The sequence below is a fragment of the Pleurodeles waltl genome, chromosome 6, assembly GCF_031143425.1.
Source record: "Pleurodeles waltl isolate 20211129_DDA chromosome 6, aPleWal1.hap1.20221129, whole genome shotgun sequence".
In the NCBI taxonomy this organism is placed as follows: domain Eukaryota; kingdom Metazoa; phylum Chordata; class Amphibia; order Caudata; family Salamandridae; genus Pleurodeles; species Pleurodeles waltl.
The window spans coordinates 1,401,911,618-1,401,935,018 of NC_090445.1; the positions used below are offsets into that span (position 1 = coordinate 1,401,911,618).

The window sequence follows — 23,401 nt, forward strand, 5'->3', positions numbered from 1 at the left end:
TGTACCAGCCTCCCTTATAGATCCTTTAGAGGGCGGGGGAGGGTTCGGACAAGAGGGGCCACCCAGCAGCACCCTCATCATCCTCTTCCTCTGAAGGACAACAGCAAGGGAAGCAGCCCTAGTTTTCTTCCCATTTTCATCCATACTTCTCCTGTAGGGGGAAGATTACGTCTTTTTCTCCACGAGTGGGAGTTAATCACATCAAACTCTTGGGTTCTGAACATTGTGAGGAGAGGATATGCTCTCCCTTTTCAGGAGTTTCCCCCTCCCATCCCTCCCCACCCCTCGTTTTGACCATCTCCTATTGTTGCAGCAGAAGGTTCAAATCCTGTTATCAAAAGGTGCAGTGGAGTTGGTTCCAGAGCAGGAAGGGTCAGGGCTCCTGATTCCCAAGAAGGATGGTCGATTGAGACCAATCCTAGACCTGAGGATTTTGAATTGGTTCCTCAACAGGAAAAATTCAAGATACTGACTCTAGCACAGGTACTTCTGGCGTTGAACAGAGAGGATTGGATGGTGTCTGTCGAATTGCAGTATGCTTACTTTCATATCCCTATACTCCGGTCGCACAGGAAGTATCTCCGGTTTGTGGTGGGGTCACAACACTACCAGTTTGCTGTCCTTCTGTTTGGTCCTACTTCAGCACCTCGAGTCTTTACGAAGGTGATGGCGGTGGTTCCAGCAAGTCTCAGAAGGAAGGGATTATCTGTATTCCCTTACCTGGACGATTGGTTGATCAAAGCCAAGTCTCCAGAGCTCGTGCTGCGTCACTTGCAGATGACAACTCAGTTGTTGTTCAGTCTGGGCTTTTCGGTAAACGTGCCCAAGTCTCACCTGAAGCCCCCTCAGCGACTCCTGCTCATAGGGGCAGTACTGGATACAACTTTGAATCCGGTCTATCCTCCACCTCAGCGGACTCAGGACATCCAGGCGTTGATTCCAATGTTTCAAAATGGAGCGGTTGTTCCAGTCCTCAAGGTCCTTCGCCTGCTCAGTCTGTTTGCTTCCTGCATTCTGTTGGTCACTCGTGCAGGTTGTCACATGAGAGCTCTCCAATGGTGCCTCCGCAAGCAGTGGTTTCAACGCAAAGGGGATCTTGAGGAGTCGATAACTATCTCCAGAGACGCTGCAGCGGATCTACGATGGTGGGCTGTGGACGGCAACCTTTCTAAAGGAAGACCATTTTCACTGCCGCCTCTGGTGGCTACAGTCATGACGGATGCTTCCACTCTAGAGTGGTTAGCTCATCTGGGGGACCCGGAGATCAAGGGTCGTTGGTCTCCAGTGGAACAGACTTTTCATATCAATCTGTTACAATTGCGGGTATTACGTCTGGCTCTCAAGGCCTTCCTCCCGTCCCTTTGCGGTCAGTCAGTTCAGGTCCTGACGGACAACACTACCGTGATGCGACATATATAAACAAGCAGCGAGGAGTGGGGTCATACCTTCTCTGCAGAGAGGCTCTGCAACTCTGGGCCTGGCTTTGGGACCATCGGATTTTCTTGGTAGCGAATCATCTGGCCGGAGTGCTCAACGTACGTGCAGACACTCTGTCAACATTTCTCAGCCGATCACAAGTGGTGTCTCCATCCGGATCTGGTCTTACACATCTTTCAGATGTGGGGTTCTCTGAGGATAGATCTGTTTGCCACTCGGGAGAACAACCACTGCCCGTCATTCTGCAGCCTCCAGTGTCCGGTGCAAGGAGCTTTGGGGGATGCGTTTCAGGTCTCTTGTTGCAACCAGTTGCTTTACGCGTTTACCCCCATACCCTTGATTCCTCGGGTTCTGAGGGAGATTCGCCAAGATCGGGCTCAGGTCATTTTAATAGCCCCGGATTGGCCAAGAAGGGTGTAGTACACGGACCTTCTCCAACTCTCACTGTGCCCTCCGCGCCGTCTCCCTCTCAGGGCAGACCTCCTCTCGCAGTCGCAGGGGCAGGTTCTACACCCCCACCTCCAGAGCCTGCATCTTCATGCCTGGAGATTGAATGGGCAACCTGAGTTCTTTCTCTCTTCCACCAGAGGTAGTAGATGTTATTTTACCGGCCAGGTGCCACTCCACTAAGACCGTTTATGCGGGCAGGTGGGCAAAATTCGTGGCTTGGTGTGGAGAAAAGCAAATTGATCCTTTGAGGGCCCTTCTATCTGATGTTCTGTTGTTTGCATTACTTTTAGCACAGAAGGGTTGTGCAGTTGCTACTGTTAAGGGCTATTTGGCGGCAGTGTCAGGCGTTCTTTGTCTTCCGGATCATCCCTCCTTGTTTAAATCACCTATTGTTATTAGGTTCTTAAAGGGTTTAACTAATAAGTTTCCTCTCACTCCTTTTCTTATGCCTCAGTGGGATCTGAATCTCGTTTTAACTTTTTTAATGGGTTCACCTTTCAAACCCATGCATTCTTGCCCGTTAAGATTTTTAGTTCGTAAGACGGTTTTTCTGATAGCTATAACATTGGATAAACTTGTTGGTGAGCTTCAGGCTCTTTGTGTTAAACCTCCCTTTACTTTATTCTTTCCTGATAAAGTAGTGCTGAAAACCAGGGTGGCTTTCCTACCAAAAGTTGTCACTCCTTTTCATACAGGCAGACCATTACCCTTCCATCTTTCTACCCTCCTCCTCACCCCTCAAAGAAGGAAGAGAGGCTCCATCGTTTGGACCCCAGAAGGGCTCTCAGTTTTTATATTGAGAGGACAAAAGACTTTCGCTTGGAAGATCAGCTATTCGTGGGATATATATTGCAAAGAGGAAGGGCAGAGCGGTCCATAAAAGAACGATATCCTGGTGGGTCATTCTTTGTATCAAGGTTTGCTACTCGTTGGCAAAGAAGGTTCCCCCGAGGGTATTAGAGCCCATTCGACCAGGGCTAAGTCTGCCACTTCGGCCCTTGCTAGAGGGGTTCCGGTGGTGGATATTTGCAAGGAACCAGGACCTGGAACCAGCCCCTCCGGCCTGCCTGTTGACATCAAAGGATCCTGCACAAGAAGCCAACTCATCCAGCCTTCAATAAAGACTCAAGTCTCCCGTGGGCACCTGACTTGCCCTGCAACAAGAAACTTTAAAGAAAAGACTCTGCATCTGCTGGAGCCCCGGAAACCAAACACCAGAAGAGACCACTGTTCCCGACATTCAGAACCTGAGGTGAAGCCCACCAATGGTGCCAACGCAGGTCCCCAGCAGCCCAGAGACCCAGTCCAGTGTGGTCTCGCCCATCTTGGACTCTTCTAAGATGCCTGAAGCCTCTGCACGCAGGACCCCTCTCCCACAGGCTTGTGGAGAGAGAAAATCCAACATCTCCTCCAGCCACTGCACTCATGGCCCTTGACCCCAGCTAAGGTGGGTCAAAGGTGCAAACGATATCCCCCAGCTCCTAATAGCTCAAGTCCACCCTAGCTAGACTCCTCCACGACATCTGCACCCTCAGCCTAGAGGAACCCCTTGACTGCAAGTGCTCCAGGACGTGAATACCCGACACCTAAAGACACCCCTGCATCCGTCACCTCTGGGTACAGGAGAAGTGGACCAAAGGTGTACCTACGTCCTCGAGTGCCACAAGTCTACTACCTACCTGTTTGTTGTCCCCGATTGGCTTCCTAGCCAGAGCCTGCAGCTTGTTTGTCATGGGGTCAAACTCCCATAGGAAACCATTGGGCACCAAACGGCTTACTGCACCTCTCCACCTGGCTGCCCTAGTTCTGCCCAGTGTGACCTGTTGGTGTGAATCTGATCAGTGCCAAGTAATTACCCTAACTCCCTGAGATTGGCTATTTAAGTCGTTGTTAACCCTGTGTTTGTTTAACATTGTTTTTCCTCCACAGGTTAACATTGAGAGAACTCTGAAAATTGCACTGACTGTTTTTGAACCTGCAAAGTATTTATGCTTAAAAGTCTACTTACCTGATTACGAAGTTCTTGGGGTTAAAACATATATAAAAAGGATTGTTATTTTTCTAAATTGGTTTCAGATTTATTCATTGAGTGTGTGTCTCATTTACTGCCTCTGTGAGTACAACAAATGCTTAGCACCACCCTCTGATAAGATTAACTGCTTGCCCACACTACCACTGATAGAGCATTAGTCCTATTTACTTTTTCCTCTGCAATACCATTTGGGGATCCACTGGACACTCTGCACAGTGTACTTCATTTTAGTGCACCATTTAGAGAGCCAGCTTCCTACAATCAGGCTGTCACTCCCATGGTATCTGCAATCTCCACTTCATGCTTGGTGATTCAGTTGCGACGGCTGAACTCCTTCGACCTCCCTCTGGGGATGTTGATTTCACCATGGTAGCCAGGCTCCCCTCTACAAAGACAGTATACACCTGTTGTTAAAACAAATTTGTGGCTTGGTGTGGCACACGAAAGAATGAACCCATCCAGGCAAAATTATCTGACAATTTGTTGTTTGTTTTATCTCTCGCCTGTAGGAAAGTACACTGTTTTTGGCATCATTACCCCCATGTTTTGCCTGTTATCAGTATGCTTAGACTGTTTTCACTGGGATTCTACTAACTAGGACCCCAGTGATTGCTCTCTCTCCCTCTCAACCTGTTTGCATAGGACTTTTCACACCCTACAATTGGCATGCTGGTGCCCCGATATAAGTCCCTAGTATACAGTACTTAGGTACCCAGGGCATTGGGGGGGCATCAAGGGCTCCCCATGGGCTGCAGTATGTCTTGTGCCGTCCATGGGAGCCCATACAAATTGTGTCTGCAGGCCTGCCATTGCACCCTGCATGAAAAGGTGCATGCACCCTTTCACCACAGGTCACTGTAAGTCACCCCTATGGTAGGGCCTCCTAGCGAAGAGGGCAGGGTGCAGGTCCCTGTGTGTGAGGACACCCCTGCATGAGCAGAGGTGCCCCTATGAACTCCAGCTCCATTACACTGGACTTCGTAAGTGCAGGGAAGCCATTTTACCTGTGTACTGGACACTACCCATAATGGTATCACACATGTCTGAATCATACCCCAATACTGTTGTCAGTATTGGTTGTATGATTCCATGCACTCTGGGGGGGTCATCTGCTCCTACCAGTCTAACAAGATTTTGATGGCAGGCTGCCCTGCTGCCACCATCCAGACAGATTTCTGCCCTGCTGATTGACCAGCTCAAGCATGAGAAGGCGGAACAAAAGATTTCCTCCTGGAGAGGGAAGCAACACCCTCTCATCTTGGAAATAGGTGTGACATGGCTTGGGAGGGGTAACCTCTCCAAAGCCACCAGTATACTTTGAAGGGCACATTTGGTGCCCTCCTTGCATAAACCTGTTTGCACCAGTCCAGAGACCCCTGGTCCCTGCTCTGGGGTAAAACTGAAGAAAGGAAAGGGAAGTGACCACTCCCATGTCGATCATTACCCAGGGCTAGTGCACAGAGCTCCTCCCACTGACCCTCCCGCCTTCCTCGTTCTGTGAACTGGAGTCTAACCATTAATAAGATCCCAAGCTTTGGAGTCTACACTCTTAAAAAATCGAATTTGCTGTTTGGGCTCTACATCTTGGGCTGTGGACAGCCTCAAAAGCAGTTAATATCAGCATGTGGAAGTGGTCCCTATATTGTCCCGAACCGTAATTTCTGTAGCGGAACAGCATCAGTGAGGAATACACAGCGTCGTCTAATGACAGAAAGGTATTGCTCAAACATTTGTGCATCCATTATGGTGTCTGGGGAATATTCAAACGGTGGAGAATCTGCGGCTAGTGGATAGTCTCTGCTGTTTTTGTATTCTTTCCAACAAAGTTGGGTTGAGCGGATGGTGTTGAAAGTCGACTAACAAAAAATAATGATGATGATTTATGTACTCTTAATCCTTGTGCTCCTGCCTTCAGCTCACCCACTCATTATGCTTGGTTCTGAAATGGGATGTGTGTGCCTTGAGAGTCTCTGGTGAAATGTTATACGTCTGTTAAACTTACCTGTGGATTGTTTTAAGTGAGGCTAGTCTTCTGCACATGATGTATGTCAGGATTTGAGAGCAAGACTCATTATGAATGTTTGTGTGTTAGGTGCACATCTTATATACATTAAACAAATAAGTAAGGGCAGTGACGCTGCTTCATGTGTACCCGCATCTTCCTTCAGAACTGTAGCCTTCATTTATCAAAAGTAGCAATGTTTTTGCTACATTGAATGTTTACCCTACTTACAAATGCATAGAAAAAATTGAAGTAACATAGTAGCTCAGCATTGCAGTCAAATTGGTGTTGCCTATTGCAGGTGATTGCAGCTTTTCATGAAGGTTATTGGCAATGACAATTGTTTTGTTCTTTCCCAAGGCCAGTTAAATAAAGCTGCATCATGGTTATTTAAAAACGCAGAGCCAATGAAATCTATCTCAGTAGCCTCTGGCAGCAAAGAGGACACACCAGTCAAATGGATCTCTGGAGTAGATGTTAAAGCAGAGGGTATTTGCATATGTATCATTGATGATTGTATGGATTGTGATGTTCCCTTGGCAGAATTTACTTTCTCACGTGAGTACTTTCTTTAATGTTTCTGTAAATGACTGGTATTAGATGCTGTTAATGCAAAATATGGTGTTTTTGTTTAATTGTATTACTCCCTCCTTCTCCAACTCTAATGTTATATATAGTTTCAATAATGTCATTCTTTTCTCATATAGTTTGAAATATCATTAACATGCTGAGGAAAGTCCGAGTCTCAGATTAATGGTTTGTGATTCAGTCTCTTCTTCATATGTTTTTTTAATTGTTTATTCAGCAACAAATTAATCTGCTATTTCATTATTACTGTAGCTGCATAACACCAGCTTGATTGGAAATATGTTGGGTGTTGCCTCTTTCTTCACTGGGTATACCTAGACTTATTTATCTGATAGAGATTTCTAGCTGCACATTTCTTACCTTTGAATTTCCCAGGCGTCAGACTGGCTCCGGAAACTTTTGCATGAGCAGTACCCCTGTGCGCCGTTGAGTGGCTTTGTTAGTTTCTATGCATCAGCGTCATGGGTGCCAGAAGTGACGTCGCAGTCACCTATATAGGTGTCACCAAGGTGCGTGAATGTCATTTCTTTTACGCACCAGTTAGTGCTGATCCGAAGAAGAGCTACATCTGCTGGGCTATAGTGCCGAAAGCTTTGAGGGAGTGGTCCCACCAGCTGCTTGCAGCCTGGCAGACGATGCTGGTTCCAATCGAAAAGAAGGTTCCGGGACCATCCCAGGAGCCCCAAGTCCTCTTCCTCACACTCGAGGTCTTTGGGGTACTTGGAGAAGAAGGGCAAGAAGAAAAACAAGTTGAAGCGGTCTTCAACTTTACCTCAGCCGACGCGACGAGTGAGGAACTTGGCATTCCAGGCATTGTACTGCAGTCGTTGCCAGGTCCGACTTTGCCCCTCGCCCTATTTTCGGGAGCAAAGCGACCCCCTGCTCAAATAAAGGAATTTTACGAAGCCATGTGCTGCATTTTCTAGTGTGCCGACTGCTCCGTAGCTCCTACAGGCCTTGCGGGGACGGAGGAGGCCCCATCAGGTTCCACACCGACTGCTCCGACCTCAGCTCCGATGGGGGGGCTCATGGATCTGATCTTGGATCCGGATTGGCACCGGTCGTGCCAACCCGACCTTCTTCAGCACTGATTAGGAAGCCGATGCTCCTGGCACCCCCGGTGCCGCCAGCCCCATTCTCATCCCCGACGGCTTGGAGTGGGAACGGCATCTCTCAACGTTGATTCCGGTGCCAGCAGGGCCCGTTGGAGTGGGAGGGATCACTGAACCCTTTAGAGTACCAGTTAGAGACCCGAAATTCGTTGGACTGGTATGAGGAACTAGGAGATGCCAGTGGAGTGGACACCTCTCCAGATGTTGGCTTGCTCTCTCCACCTAATGGCTTGCTGTCTCCACCTACTGTGGCTATGGAGGCAGGAGCATCTTAATTAATCGTGATAAAGGGGGCAGAAGAAGTCCTTTACCTCAAACTTCCATCTCTGGCAGTCAAGACTAGCTTCTTGACGGAAGTGCTTCAGCCCGGGGCTTCCTCATTCAAACCCTTATTGCCCTTTAAAGAAGCACTGACTGATGTACTGCTGAGAACTTGGTCCAAGCCCAGCAAGGGGATCCTGTGAACAGGACAGTTGCCTGCCGCCATCTCCCTGCCCAGGGTGATCCTAGTTTCCTCACCCACCACCCCACCCCTGAGAGCTTCGAAGTGCGAACCTAAGCTTCCCATGGCGCGTACTTTGCCACTCCCCGGGAATCCAAGAGGCTGGATACCTAAGGCAAGAAAATATTTCCTTCCACCAGCATTGCGGTTGGTGAACACTGCATGCCTGGAAGACTTTAGTGCAGCATATGTAGATGTTATTGCTGTCTTTAGCTCCACTTGGCAGGATCACCTGGTCCACCTCAGAAGTGTACTTGAGGCCTTGAAAAAGCCATGTAGTGGACACTGGTGAACATGAGTAGTCCAACTACATAATGGCTTCTCCGAGCCTAGGCATGTTTGGTATCAAACATGTTGGAATCATGCAACTATACTGAGTTCAGTGTTAGTTACATGACACCATGTACTCTGAGGATTCCTTAGAGGATCCCCCAGATCTGCCAGTACAGCCTTGTAGGGTCTGCCTGCCAGCCCGCTGTGCTGCAGACCTCGAGACACTGTTCTGCCCTTTTGCTGCTGAGCCTAGCTCGAGCAGGGGAAGGCAAAACAAAGGGTTTTCTGTAGGAGGGAGGTCCAACCTCCTCTCCTTTAGAACTAGGTGTCTCTGGGCTGGGGTGGCCTCCGAGTGCCACCAGGCTGCTCCTCACATAAACAGGTTTGTACCAGTGCAGGAACCCCCGGTTCCCGCTCTGGCGCTAAAGCACACAAAGGACAGGGGAGTGACCACCCCCCTGTCCAGCTCCTCACCTTGGGAGGTGCTCAGAGGTCTGCCAGGTGGCCGGTTGAATCTGCTGTCTTGGAAGCAATGTGTACAGAGGGAGGCCCCTGGGAGAATCTGACTGGTTAGGCTAGGTAGATGACATCCCTGACCTCCTCTGATAGGTGGGTCACTTTAGATAGTGATCAACCCCCTTTTAGGGTTACTTAAGGGCTTCCCCAAGGGCGGGTTCCTCAGATTCCTCAAGCAAGACTGTATAAGGAACTCTCTGCAGGACATCTTCTGCTTCTGGCCTCTGGAACTGCTGCTGATCTGCTTTTGGAACTGAAACAAGACTGTATCCATTTGGGAGGGCTTCCATTGCCACATTGTTTCTCCAGCTCCTGCAAGATTTCTGCAACATCTGTGGCTGTGCATCCTCCAAGATCACAACAACTCTGTTTGCATCCAAGGAAGACAAAGGAATCTCCCTTAGAGTGAGGGAATCACTCCCCTGCATCCGCAGGCACCTTAAGACGACAACAACCAGCTGGTGGATCATGCTGTCCCACAGACATCGAAAGCCTCTGCAACACAGGTAGTGGTTGTGTGAACCTCTCCGGGTCCAACTTGTCTTCTGTCCAACTTGGGAGAGGGTGGGTCCTTGCTGCAGCCCCTGGAATGGAACCTCTGTGCACTGTAACTGTTGCTATTAAGGCTTGTTGACTATTCCTCCAGGAGATATTCAGGCTCCAAGAAGCCCCTGCCTCCAGCACTTGAAGATCAGCTTCCACTACAGTTCCTGTGATGTAGGACTCCTGTTTTGTTGTGCTGCTGAGGCCTCCCTGCGTCTCCCTGTGCCTGCCGTCAGTTGGTCACTCGTGGGGGCTCCAACAATTCCTGCCTGCTCTCCTACGTGCTGAGGGCCAGCCTTGACACACCTCTAATGGTTGAGTCTCCTGGACCTTGCTGGTCCCCAAATCCTGCAAACTTCCTGAACCAACTTCTTGCATTTTCCAATTCTTGTTGCTGGTCATGCAGATCAATTACCCTCCTGTAATCCAGCAACTGATGTGGGAGAGCTTCTGGATGACTCCAAGGATCTTCCTGCATCCCCTGAACTCAGCAGCTGGACTTCATCCTTCACCGACCTGCATGAACTTCACCTCTAGGAAGGTGGGCATTGCCTACCTGCACCGACTCGACATTTCCGGGTCGCCTGGACACTGGTCCCTTCTTTTTCAGGTTCTTCACTTCCGGACTCCACCTTTGGGTTCCACTGCCCTGGTCGCGACAGCAGCTGGACAACAGGGGATCTCATTAACTCCAACTAGGATTTCTGTTGTCACTTCACCCCTATGCACCTGGGCTCCCCAGTGTAGGTAGTCCAGTCTTATGGATATCCACGATATCCAACCTTCTTGCTGCCAACTGGTTTCCTCTGAGCCTTCTGGCAAGGGTCCTGTATCTTCAAAATTCTAACTGTGATGTTCCTGTGTTAGCCTATGTGACACCGGGCTCAAAAACTACTCTGCACCTGGGCGCCTCTGGTATTTCTGATACTTCCCTCTGGTAATTCCTTACTCCCCCAGCTGTTGGGATTCTATCACTCTTACCTTGGTTGGGCACCTCATTCTATCACTCTTAACTTGGTTGGGCACCTCCATTCTTATACCACTTTCTTAGTATATGGTTTGGCCCCTCTTAGGGTCCCATGTATTTTTATGCTTTTCCTGCTTGTTGCTAAGTCTACATTTTGTGTGTATATGTCTCCAAGTGGAGATATACCAACATTAGTATAGTAGTAGAGTTTTAATAAAAATACTTTATTTTTACAGTACCTTTTGTGGTTGTTTCTTGCGTAACAATCACTGACTGACTACTGTGGTATTGTAAGTGCCTTACATTCTACCTTGATAAGTCTGAGCTCCTCTTCACAGCTACCCCTAAAGAGCTTTGGTTATCTAGGCACCAAAACACTGTCACTAGGGTTGCCTGGACTCAGTATAGGGTGCCACACCATAGGTGTACACCACAAACTGAGCCAGCCTCCTACAATGAATGATGCTTCATTCCTGGGATGGGGCGGCAATAGGGGAGAGGTGGAGATTTTGAAGCATCCGGTTTCCGGCAGAGTCTGAGCTCCACATCAGTCTTTTGGAGCTAAGTGCGATCAGGCTAGCATTGAAATAATTTGTTCCCTCTCTTAAGGGGAAAGTGGTGCAAGTGTTCAGACACCACCACCGCCATGTGAAACTGCAACAAGCAGAGCTGGGTGGGTTGTGGACCCCTTGACAGGAGACTCTGTGCCTCTTGACTTAGCTGGAACATCAGGGCATATCCTTGGTGGTTCAACATCTGGCAGGTTCTCTGATCACCAGAGTGGATGAACTCAGCCATCAGTGCCTGGTCAATCACCAATGGCGTCTCCATCCGGAGGTGGCACAAGGTCTTTCACTTTTGGGTAGAGCCTTGGTTACATCTGTTTGCCTCCGCAGAGAATGTGCAATGTTTTACGCATTCGAGTTTCCAAAGTGGCAGTCGCTCGGCATTGCTTTTCGTCTCAGGTGGAACTCAGGCTTCCTTTACACCTTTCCGCCAATACCACTTCTGCTCAGAGTTCTCAAAAAGATCAAGAACAACCGGGCTCGAGTCATTCTTGTTGCTCCAGACTGGGCACGATGAGTATGGTATCCCGAGCTCTTGAATAAGGCCATAGATCCTGCAATCAAACTTCCCCTGCAGGAGGATCTTCTGTCGCAGCAGCCAGGGACGGTTCTCCAGCCGATCTTGTCCAGTCTCCACCTTTTGTCGAGATTGAGCAGTGGATTTGACAGCTTTTGACCTTCTGTCCGAAGTCTGTAATGTTATCTTGGCAGCCAGGTACCCGTCTCTGCCCCACTTCCTGAGGTTCTTTTATTTCTTTCTCTGGCCTAGCAGGGCTCTGCTCAGGGCACTCTCAAGGGTTATTTGTCTGTAATTTCATCTTTCCTTGGATTACCTGACCAACCCTCCTTGTTTAAATCTCCCATTGTTGGAAGATTTATTAAGGGTCTTACCCATCCGTTTCCTCCTCCTCTGTTCATAATGCCCCAGTGGGATTTGAACTTAGTTCTTACTTTTCTTATATGTGCTCCTGATGAACCACATCACAGCTGCCCACTTCACCTGCTTGCTCTGAAAACAGTCTTCCTTGTAGCTATCACCTCTGCCTGCAGAGTGAGTGAGCTTCAGGCTCTTTCCTCAAAGCCAACTTTCATCTTTATCCATCCTGACAAGGTGGTGCTTCATACCAGGGCTTCCTTTCTACCTAAGGTAGTTACACCCTTTCATGTAGGCCAACCTATCATGTGGCCTACTTTTTACACCCTCCCACATCCTTCCAAGGAATAGGAGATACTCCATATCCAGGGCCCAGAAAGAGTGTTGGCATTGTGTCTTGATCGTACCAAAGAGTTCTGGGTGGATGATCAACTCGTTGCGTGGGTGCGAAGAAAGGTCAGGCTGTGCAAAAGATAACTATCTCTAGATGGATTGTTCTGTTCTTTAAAATGTGCTACTCATTGGATAAAAAGCAACCCCTGGAGTGCTTGCACGCTCACTTTGCTAGAGCTACAGCTGCAACCACTGCGTTTGCAAGGGGAGTTCCAGTCCAGGACAACTGTCAGGCAGCCACGTGGGCGTCCTTGCACACATTTACCAAACATTACTTCCTGGACAGTCAGGTCCGAAGGGGTGGGTACTTTGCCATTTGTCCTGCAGTACTTCCTAGTATGATCTTGGTTTGCAGACTCTCCTGGGATGGTGTTGCTTGGGTATCTAATTTAAGGTAAGGGATCTGCAACTAGAAGTCTCTAGCAGATGAAAAAGTTACTTAACTTTGGTAACATATTATCAAGTGGAGACGGGAAACATAATTTACAACGCGGTCAATGCAACACTGCGTTGACTGCGCTGGCATTAGCACGCATATGTGTTTACTACGCATATGCATGGTATCGTCAGAGAAAGAGGTCTAGGTGACTGGGTGAAACAGGAACGAACAGAGAGCAGAAGAGAGAGGTAAGTGGGGCTAGGTTTGGGGCGGAAGCTTTGGGGCGTTTTTAGGACAGGGTAGGGGGTCAGGGTCATTTTTAGGATAGGGTTGGCAGGTTTTAGCGTTCAGGGCAGGGGGTCGGGTAGGTTTCAGGTTACAGGGTGAGGGTTGAATGGTTTTTAGGATACAGTGGGGTAGGTTTTAGGGTTCAGGTTGGGGGTGGGGACTCGGAGGGCAGATAGGGTTTTAGGGTTCAGGGCGGGTAGGGTTGCATAGTTTTTAGGACAGAGCAGGGTAGGTTTTAGGGTCCGAGGCGGGAGGGTCAGCTAGTTTTCAAGAAAGTATGGGGTAGGTTTTAGGGTCAGGGCCGGGGCATGGGGTCTTGATAGCATACAGGGTGTGGGGTCAGGTAGTTTTTAGGACAGGGGGTGCAGGTTTTAGGTTTCAGGTGGGGCTGGGGGGGTTTTGTAGTTTTTAGGACAGGGTGAGGTAGGCTTTAGGGTACAGGGAGGAGGATTGTGGTCATTTTTAGGACAGGGCGGGGTAGATTTTTGGGTAGAGGGTGGGGGTTGTGTAGTTTTTAGGACAGTGCGGGCTAGGTTTTAGGGTACGGGTCGAGTAGTTTTTAGGACAGCGTGGGGTAGGTTTTAGGGTACAGGGTTGGGAGGGGAGGGTAGTTTTTAGAACAGGGCGAGGTAAGTTTTAGGTACAGGGTGGGAGGGTAGGGTAGTTTATAGGAACGGACGAGGTAGGTTTTAGGGTTGAGGGGAGGGGGAATCAGGGTAGTTTTTAGGACAGGGTGGGGTAAGTTTTAGGTTTTAGGTTTCAGGTTGAGCGGGGGCTAGGGGTTGTTTTTAGGACAATGCAGGGTAGGTTTTAGGGTTTAGGATGGGGTCAGGGGAGTCGGGTAGCTTTTAGGACTGGGTGGGGTAAGTTTTAGGGTTCAAGGTGGGTCAGGGGAGTTGGGGTAGTTTTTAGGACACAGCAGAGTAGGTTTTAGGGTTAAGGGTAGGGGGTGGGGGTCAGGGTCATATTTAGGGCAACGTGAGCTAGGTTTTAGGGTCGGTGTCAGGGTAGTTTTTAGGACAGGGCAAGGTTACTTTTAGGGCTTAGGGCACAGGGGAGTTTAGGGCTCAGGGTGGATGGAAGAAGGACCATTTTTAAGGGCTTAGTCGGGGTGGCGTATGGTATCAGGTGTAAGGGGGCAGAGCATGGTAGAATTTACCACCCATGTTCCTCCCCCAAACATGCTTTTACAGCAAAATTCATTGTAAAGACATGGTCGTTGTTGAAACCGCGTTGTAAAGGCATGTGTGATATATGCATGCGTCGTTTCATCATACATCCTTGTGCGGGAAACGTCCTTAAGCATGTGTCCTTAAGGACGCGGACCTTTCCTACGCAAGCATAACCACTCAGCCGGAACAACGCATGACTTTTTCTGTGTCTTAACAAGGCATGTGCTAAACTATGTGTGTGCGTGGTTAAGGCACAGAAAAAGGCAAGCGTTGTTCGGGAGAGGATGCAGTGAGGTAAGTAGGGCAGGGGTAGGGGTGAATTAAGGGATTCTCTGGGATGGGCAATTTTTTGTTTTAGGGGTGGGGGTTTGGGTTCTTTTTTAGGCTTACAGTGGGGGCTTTGAGCAGGTACTGTTTTTTTTTTTTTTTTATTTATTTTTTTACGGCTCATGGCAGGTGGAGGGTGTTGGGGTAGTTTAGTTTTATGGGGCAGGGTTGGGGGGGTCGGGTAGGTTTTTTTTGGGGGTTCAGGACGGATGGGGGTTTGAGGTACTTTAGTTTGTAGGCGAGGGGTGGAGAGGTTGTGGTAGCTTTTGTTTTTTTTAGGGCTCAGGGCGGGTGTTGGGTAGTTTAGTTTTTAGGGCAGGGGTGGGGGTGTTGGAATAGTTTTTTTTTTTTTTTTTTTTAGGGCCCAGGGCGGGTGGGGGAGTCGGGATAGTTTAGGTATTAGGGGTGGGGGTAGCTTTGGGCCTCAGTGTGGGAGAGGGCATGGGAGAACCACACATGCCATTTCCACACATGCCTTTGCTAGAGCTGCTTTTACAACAAACTTTATGCATGGTAAAGGCATGAATGGTAAAGGCATGTGTGGAAACAACGCGGTCGTGGTTCCGACCGCCTTGTTAAGGAATGCGTTGTTCCGGCATGCATGGTTCCATCATACAACCATAATGTAGTACCAAGAAATCACCACATTTTGATTAAATGTCTTTGTCACTAGAAGACAACCGTGAGCAACAAATGGAATTTCCATTATTAGTCAATGCAGTGAATGTATATCTCCTAATCTATTAACTCTTTTTTTTTGTTTGTTTTTTTTTTTCTTTTTTTAACAGACCTTAATTTTGTTCAGCATGTTGGGTCAAGTCCAGAAGGCTTTGCTAAGTTAACTCTTTCTGGTGATTACTACAACCGCGCACTTTCAGGTATGTTTATTTTGAAAGTATCAAAGGAAAATCACAATTTTTCAAACGTATTCATTATCCAAATTATTTTATATCATTTACTGTTATCTGCTTTTGTAAAGCTCCGTGACTCATTCCTGTGGCTACTGACCACGGCACTAGAAAAGTTAGAACAGCCAGGTTTTTAGTAACTTTTTAATTTGGAGAAGTTCCGGACAGGAGCGAATATGGACAGGAAGTCTGTTCCAATGGGATGGGGCAAGATAGGAAAAGGAGCGACCCCCAAGTCTGGCGGCACAAATACGGGGCACCTCTAGGAATGCTTTATTGGAAGGTCTGAATAAGCGTGAAGGTTGATAATGAGTGAAGATAGGTGGTAATGAATGCCAAAGGGCCTTGTATGTCAGGCAACACATCTCAAAGATGATTAATTTTCTAATGGGAAACCAGTATGGAATTTCAGGATGAGGACAGGAGACTGAGAGGGGAGGTTGCAAATCAGACGTACAGGTGTACTTTGCACCACCTGCAGTTTGGACAATGATGTCTCATTGCCTGCCACTAGTAAACCCTTGCCATTATCAAGGTGACTTGTGATTAGTGCCTGGACCGGGGTCTTTCTGGATGTGGAGGGAAGCCAAGGAAAAACTATTTTTAGGAGTCGGAGCATGGCGAAACACGAGCCATAGTGTTTAGCTGCTCTTTCATGGAAAGGTTTTGATCAAGCTTGAAACCCAGATTTTTTGCCACCAGTTTTGGGGTTGGGGCAATGCTGAGTTCGCAGGCCACCAGTCAGCCAACCAACGCTGCTGAGCTTTACCAAAGAGCACAATCTCAGTTTTATCGCTGAGGTAATTTTGTTAATCCAGTCTGCAATTTCACTCAGATAGCTGGCGAACAGAGACTTAGCCACCACTGGATCTTGTCCACAGGAGATAAGAAGTTGTGTATCATCAGCCTAGGCTATGTACTCAAACCCACCAACATTAATAGTATGCTCCAGGGGGGCTGCATAGATGTTAAATAATGTCTGGCTCAGGGTTGAACCATGTGTGATGCCTCTGTCGACTGATAGTGTGCGTGACTTAAAAGTATCTAAACAGATGGTTTGTGTTCGATTTTAAAGGAAGTTGCTGAGCCAGTGCAGCACTGTGCCGTAAATTCCTGCATCATACAGTTGGCAGATTAGGAGTGAATAGGAGACTGTATAAAAAGCAGCAGACAAATCCAGTAGAACCAGCATAATTGGTGTACCAGCTTCCAGTGACAGTCTGGTGGTATAGATGTTTGCCACCAGTGCGGTCCATGTGCTGTACATAGCTCTAAAACCGGATTGTGAAGGGTCCAGAATCTGATGTTTTTTTAATGACATTTCATTTTAGGTTAATTATCCCCAATAAGGCCATTCCCACAACTTGTAAAACCATGGAACACAATAAAAAAAATATATATTTTTTCCAAATCTTTTATGTTACTGAGTTGTTGCACTAACATTGACACTTGTACATAGAAATTGACCCTGAGATTTAAGACAGCCAATGAGAGAGGTGTTTCAGCAGGCAGTGCACCAAGTGATTCTACTTAATTGTATTTTCTTTTCTAGTATGACATTCGGGTGGTGCGCGATAATCAAATCTTCATGAGATGCCCTTTTCACTATTTACATGCTTAAATACCCATTTCTCCTCTGAGAATGTATTTTCTTTTATTGCTAACGACTAAGTAAAAGTCTCCTCGTATTTTCATTATTCCTTCTACAATCCATGCCTTGGAGAAATGACATGCAGATAGGCGCGAATAGTAGGCACAGTCATAGAGGTTGGCTTAGGCGACATAAGTGGATGAGGTCCACTGATTATTCAGGGAATGTTTAAGCCAAGCTCTAGTTATGCCTTTCAGTGTGCAAAGAATTTTGGGGAGAAAGTGGAACACTTGTTAGAGAAATGTAAGCAAGTTAGAGCGATCAGTATAGCATCTGGACCTTTGAATGTGAATGGTAATCCAATGTAATTCTGCAAAAAGCAGCTATCCGTTTTGTATGAATATGTATATGGTGTCTCAAGGTGGATCACAATTCAGCAAAGTACAGCACATGTGCAACAAGCCAATTAGGGAGGGAGGCCAAGTTGCTCCTTGCCAAGGTTCCTTTGGGATGACCTTCAAGTTAACAATGTACCTCAAAAGGTTAGTCTGCTCTGAAAAGAAGAGGTTCTTAGGCCTCTAAAATTTGTGCTTTTCAGGTAAGCCATGCTCAATATGTTTCAGGCTGCTCTACCATTCTCTGGTGTGCCTCAAGAAGCCAAGTTTCATCCAGGTCCTTTGACTCTGGTGGATCCAGCACCAGTTAAACCCCTACTACCAAGTCAAACACCTCCTAGTTACTGAAGTAGGGACAGAAATGCCAAATCTCCCTGGTCCCCATACGGAGAAGAGTTGTTCCTTTCATCATTAATCAAAGATGCAGAAATGGAGACACTTTCCGTACCACCGGCTGAGATAAAAGCTAATTTGTTAACTGAAATCCTCTAGGTTTCAGCTACAGAATTTCCATGTGCTTTTAATGAATAAGAGCAAATGAGCAAGGCAAGGAACACACATAAATTGAGGGGTGTGACACACTGAAGGATGTGCATTAGTGGTATTTTTATGGCAGAATCCTGTTACCTCTACAGTCATCAAAATGCCAGTGCTTATCGATGAAATCATTTGTACCTAAGAGTGCTGTATTCCCCTAAAGGTGACTTTTCCTAGGTAGCACATTTTACAGTTCTAGATGCGCATATTGCTCAGTTGCAGGACAATGGTGAATTTAAAATTGCATTAGAAAACACATTTGAAAATCAAGTTATCTAAGTAGTAATGTATTATAAATGTTGTGTTGTTAATTGATGAGCAGGAATCCCTCTTTCAAATTGGAATTGTTGCCATCTTACTGAATATGTTGCTTTATATTTAGGATGGGAGCCATTTATTGAACCTTGGCCATGTTCCTTATCATGGCAGCAGCAACCAGCTAGCCGTCTTCACTCTCCTCGACTAAAAATCGACGTGAAAGCTAGGTATCGGTTGGATATCAACATAACCAGTGTGCTAATGGGTAAGAATTAAAAAATATATATTATACAGTTATTAAATGCATGTAAGCACAAAGGTCAAACCAACACACATTTACATCTGGGGAGAATTTCAGTACCACTTCACATTGTTAGGTATCATCACTTAATATGTCATGTCACAACTTGCTAATTGAATAATGGAAAATTTAATGACTTCTAGTTCTAAGTGAGGCTCACACAACATACCAAGATGTTAGAAAGTTGAATGTCCTTAAAACAATGCATACCTCCAGTGGCTTTCTGGATGATGTGTATTCCGTGATCTTAAAATATGATGAGGCATGGTGTACATTTTATATCTCTTGCATACAGACAGGTTTAGATGTGTTTTCTTGAAGGGCCTATACAAACTGTGGGTTTTGGGTCATCCCATTGCCTATCGGTGGTTGACTTATTTTCCCTCTCCCGATGAGCATAGCTCAGGGGAGCTTCTTAAGCATCCTTTTGATTGGATGTAATGTAGCATTCCTCTACGTATGTTCAGGGAACTATATTTTTTCTTTTGCTTTCGGCACTTCACGTGGGGTGAATGTGTTTTCTTGCTTTCTCCTCTGTGTGCTGCTTCCACTTTCACTTCCCCGCCTCAGTACTCTTGCGCTCTCTGTAGGAGGCTGGCTCTGTTTATACTATATAAAAATGAGGTATAGTGTGCACAGAGTCCAGGGGTCCCCCAAGATGCTTGGCAGAGGCAATAATAGATAATACTAATGCTCTATTTGTGGTATTGTGGTCAAGCAGTTAGGCTTATCAGAGGGTAGTGTTTAGCATTTGTTGTACACACACAAGCCATAAGTGAAAACACACACTCAATGACTTAACTCCAGGCCATTAGGTTTTTATATTGAAAAATATTATTTTGTTAATTTATTTTTTGAACCACAAGATTCATTAGCAGGTAAGTACATTAAATGGAAGGTACTTTGCATAGTAATAGTTAGTACTTTGAACCAAATCAATATTGTACACAGTTTTCATTAAAATGGCAAAAAGCTATTTTAAAAGTGGACAATGCAATTTTCAACAGTTCCTGGGGGAGGTGTGTACAGCACAGTTTCAAAGGTAAGTACCACACTTAAGGGTTCAGTCTCCGGGGCATAGGTAGCCCACCATTGGGGGGTTCAAGGTAACCCCAAGCAACCAGCACCAGCAACACAGGGGTGCTGTGTACCAACAGGGCGTCTGGTTCTCAATAGAACTCTATGGAGGGACCCTGGGGTCACTTAGGCGCTGCAGGCAGGACACAGGGGGGCCTCTCGGGCAAGTCAACGACTCGGCAAGGGTGAGGGCCGACTGCTGGTTGTTGCTGCACCAGTGATTGGTTTCTCATGGGCCTGGGGGCTGCGGATGCAGTGCTTCTCCACATGTCAGATATCTTCGTCCCGGCCAGTCGCAGTCAGGGGGGTCCTGGGGATTCCCTCTGCAGGCTTCGTCGTGGGGGTCTGAAGATGTCAGCACAGGGTGGACACGTAGTTGGAATCACCTGGGGATCCTCTCTGGCTAGTTGGTCTCTCTGGACACAGGCAGAGGGCAGAATAGTTGGGACTCACACTTTTGGAGTGAGGTGGAAGTCCCTTTAAAAATGGTTTCTTTGTCTTCTTGTTGGACAGGTCGGCTGTCCACTGGAGTTTCTTGGTCCTCTGTGATGCAGGCAGTCCCCTGGAGGCTTTTCAGGGGTCGCTGGTCCTGCAGAACGCGTTGCTTCTTTTTTTGAAGCTTTTTGAAGCAGGAGATGGGCCGGTAGGGCAGGGGGCGAGTCAGTTGTTGTCTCCTTCACTTCTCTGCGGGGTTTTCAGCTCAGCAGTCCTTCTTTTTTGAGTTTCTCATGAAATCTGAAGAGCTGGTTTCATGGTCGCCCCTAAATACTAAATTTAGGGGTGTGTTAGGGTCAGAGGGCAGTAGCCAATGGCTCCTCCTTGTGGCCACTCCGTCTGGTGTGAAGCACTTCCACCCAGTGCAGGCTTTCTTTCTGGCCCCACAGAGCACAAAGGCTCTCACACAGGGGGTCAGAAACTCCTCTCTCAGGGGCAGGCTAGCATACAACAGTCAGTCCTGCACTGAAGGATTGGGTGAAATACAGGGGGCATCTCTAAGATGCCCTCTGTGTGCATTTTTAATAAATCCAACACTGGCATCAGTGTGGGTGTATTATTCTGAGAAATCTGATACCAAACTTACCATTATTTAGTTTGGCCATTATGGAACTGTGGAGTTGGTTTTGACAAACTCCCAGACCATATACTTAATATGGCCACACTGTACTTACAATGTCTAAGAATGAACTTAGACACTGTAGGGGCATATTGCTCATGCAGCCATGCCCTCACACGTGGTATAGTGCACCCTGCCTTAGTGCTTTAAGGCCTGCTAGAGGGGTAAATTACCTATGCCACAGGCAGTGTTTTGTGTGCGTGGCACCCTGAGGGGTGTCGACTCTGCCCTTTTCTCCCCACCAACACACACAATCTGCAATGGCATTGTGCATGTGTTAGGTGAGGGGTCCCTTAGGGTGGCACAACACATGCTGCAGCCCTTAGGGACCTTCCCTGGTCACAGGGCCCTTGGTACCACTGGTACCTTTTACAAGGGACTTATCTGTGTGCAAGGGGTTGAAACAATGGTACATTTTTTGTGAAAGAACGGTGGTGCTGGCGCCTGGTTAGCTGGGTCCCAGCACACTCTGATAAGTCAGCATCAATATCAGACAAAAAGTGTGTGTGGGGGGGGGTAAATGCAACAAGGGCCATTTTCCTACACAACCCCTTCCTCCCCCCCCCACAGGCCAGGACACTCAGCCAAAGCTGGGAGAGTCTTCCTAGTCTGTCAGGCGAGGAAGAGTAGGCAAAACAGGCAGGTTTGTTGCAGGGCCTACTCTGTCTTACATCCTCCTGTTCAGGTCATTCCCTCTGGGACACTGATCTACTTCCACAGTGATAGGACCCAGTCTGAATTGCGTCTTATCTGTGTTTTTAGTGTCTTCATCCATTCGTTTTATTTTGGGGTTAGAGGTAGATACCACTGCTGATCTTATCTTAGCCAGGGTCACCCCTAACTTACCCAAAGAGGTTACCCATAGCTGGAGTAACCCCACCATGACCAACAGGGTCAGGGGGGCTAACTTTCTATTTGACAGGCAGACCACCATGCCAAGGACAGTGCAGCCATAAAGACTAACACCCAGCTAAGGCCAGTGACAGCTGTCAGTGCCTAGAACCACACCTTTAGCTCTTCACCAACAAGGGAAGGGAATGAGTTACCGACTTCTTTGGGCCCAGGGTGCCTGTCTGCTGTGGTAGAGTGGGGGGTTGCTACTTCTTGTAGTAAACACCCTTCTTCCACTCTTTCTTCTGTTAGCTGAGAAGCCACCCACTCATGTTTAACAGTTGCCTGACTAGTCAGGACTTCTTGTGGGTCAGGTTGGACTTTACCAGTGCCCCCTTTAGAGTTCTCCCCTACTGGAGCAGAAACTCCTTGGCTTACTGGAACCGTGGTTAAAGGTTACCCACCTTTCCTGCACTGTTTCATCCTCTTTTTCTTCTGGGGCCTACTTGCAGTTACTGCAGGGGCAGCACCTCCAGAATCCTTGGGAGGGGGCTGGCACTGGACCAGTTCCTCTCTTGGGCTCTGACCAACCTCTGGGTGGTCAGTTCCAAGGAGACAATCAAGGGGGAGGTCTGCACTGACTACCACCCTTCTCCAGCTAAAAGACCCACCCACTTCTAGGGGCACTAAAGCCACAGGCCTATTAGTGAACTTGTCTGGGCTAACCCTTACTCTGGCAGTCTCACCTGGGATGTACTGGTTTGGGAGCACCAGCCTGTCATGCACAATAGTGTGTCTGGCACAAGTGTCTCTCAGGGCAGTGGCTGGGATTCCATTCACCAGTAGGTGGTAGAAGTGACTTCTTCACTCTGGAATCTCCAACTCACCTGTTGGGCCCTTTCTCCAGTTGAAGGCTATGAGAACCTCCTCATCTGAGGACTCATCCCCAGTGGCTACACTGGTCACCCCTGGGATTTCGCTAGGGGATTTGTTTTTGGGACAAGATGTGTCCTTGGTGTGGTGCCCTGTCTGTCTACAGTTGTGGCACCATGCCTTAGTGGCATCCCAGTTCTTACCCTGGTACCCACTTTTGTTTTGGGATGTGTTTTGGGGCCCACCCACCTAGACAGGTTTCTGGGGGGCTACAAAGGACTCTTTTTCTTTACCTCTAGGAGTGACGCCCAGTTTCTCCTGGGGAGGCTTTGAAACCCCTTTCTTTTGGTCACCCCCAGTGGAAGCTTTGGTTACCCTAGTTTTGTCCCAGTGGTCTGCCTCCTGTCCCAATTCTATGGGAGAAATTGGACCTAGGTCTACCAGATATTGATGCAACGTTTCATTGAAGCAGTTACTTAAAATGTGTTCCTTCGTAAAAAAATTATAAAGCCCATCATAGTCATGCACTTCATTTCCAGTTACCCAACCATCCAGTGTTTTCACTGAGTAGTTTACAAAATCAATCCAGGACTGGATCAAGGTTTTGTGAGCCCCCCTGAACCCAATTCTATTCTCTCAGTGGTGAATCCAAAGCCCTCAATCAGGGTAGCCTTCATGAGGTCATAGGATTTAGCATCTGCACCAGTGAGTGTGAGGAACCTATCCCTACGCTTACCAGTAAACAGTTCCCAAAGGAAAGCTCCCCAATGGGACTTTTTTAATCTTCTCGTTCCACAGGAGATACTTGGTCCTCGGTGACACAGGCAGTCCCCTAGAGCCTTTTCAGGAGTCGCTGGTCCTGCAGAGCGCGTTGCTTCCTTTCTTGCAGCTTTTCGAAGCAGGAGACAGGCTGGTAGGGCTGGGGCCGAGTCAGTTGGTGTCTCCTTTTTCTTCTTTGCAGGGTTTTCAGCTCGGCAGTCCTTCTTCTTTCTTGAGTTCGTCCGGAATCTGGAGAGCTGGGTTCAGGTTTGCCCCTAAATACAAAATTTAGGGGTGTGTTAGGGGCAGAGGGCAGTGGCCAATGGCTACTGTCCC

At 47.7% G+C, this 23,401-nt stretch overlaps 1 protein-coding gene across 2 annotated transcripts in view; it reads left to right on the forward strand.

Annotated features, from left to right (window-relative positions):
* The window catches only part of VPS13D (vacuolar protein sorting 13 homolog D), a 2,230,750-nt gene that overhangs the window by 941,661 nt on the left and 1,265,688 nt on the right, over positions 1-23,401 (forward strand). For both annotated transcript variants that reach the window (XM_069240741.1, XM_069240742.1), the window contains 3 exons: positions 6,282-6,479; positions 15,210-15,299; positions 18,235-18,375. In XM_069240741.1, the coding sequence (XP_069096842.1) occupies positions 6,282-6,479; positions 15,210-15,299; positions 18,235-18,375 (429 nt within the window). The remainder of the gene's footprint in view (positions 1-6,281; positions 6,480-15,209; positions 15,300-18,234; positions 18,376-23,401) is intronic.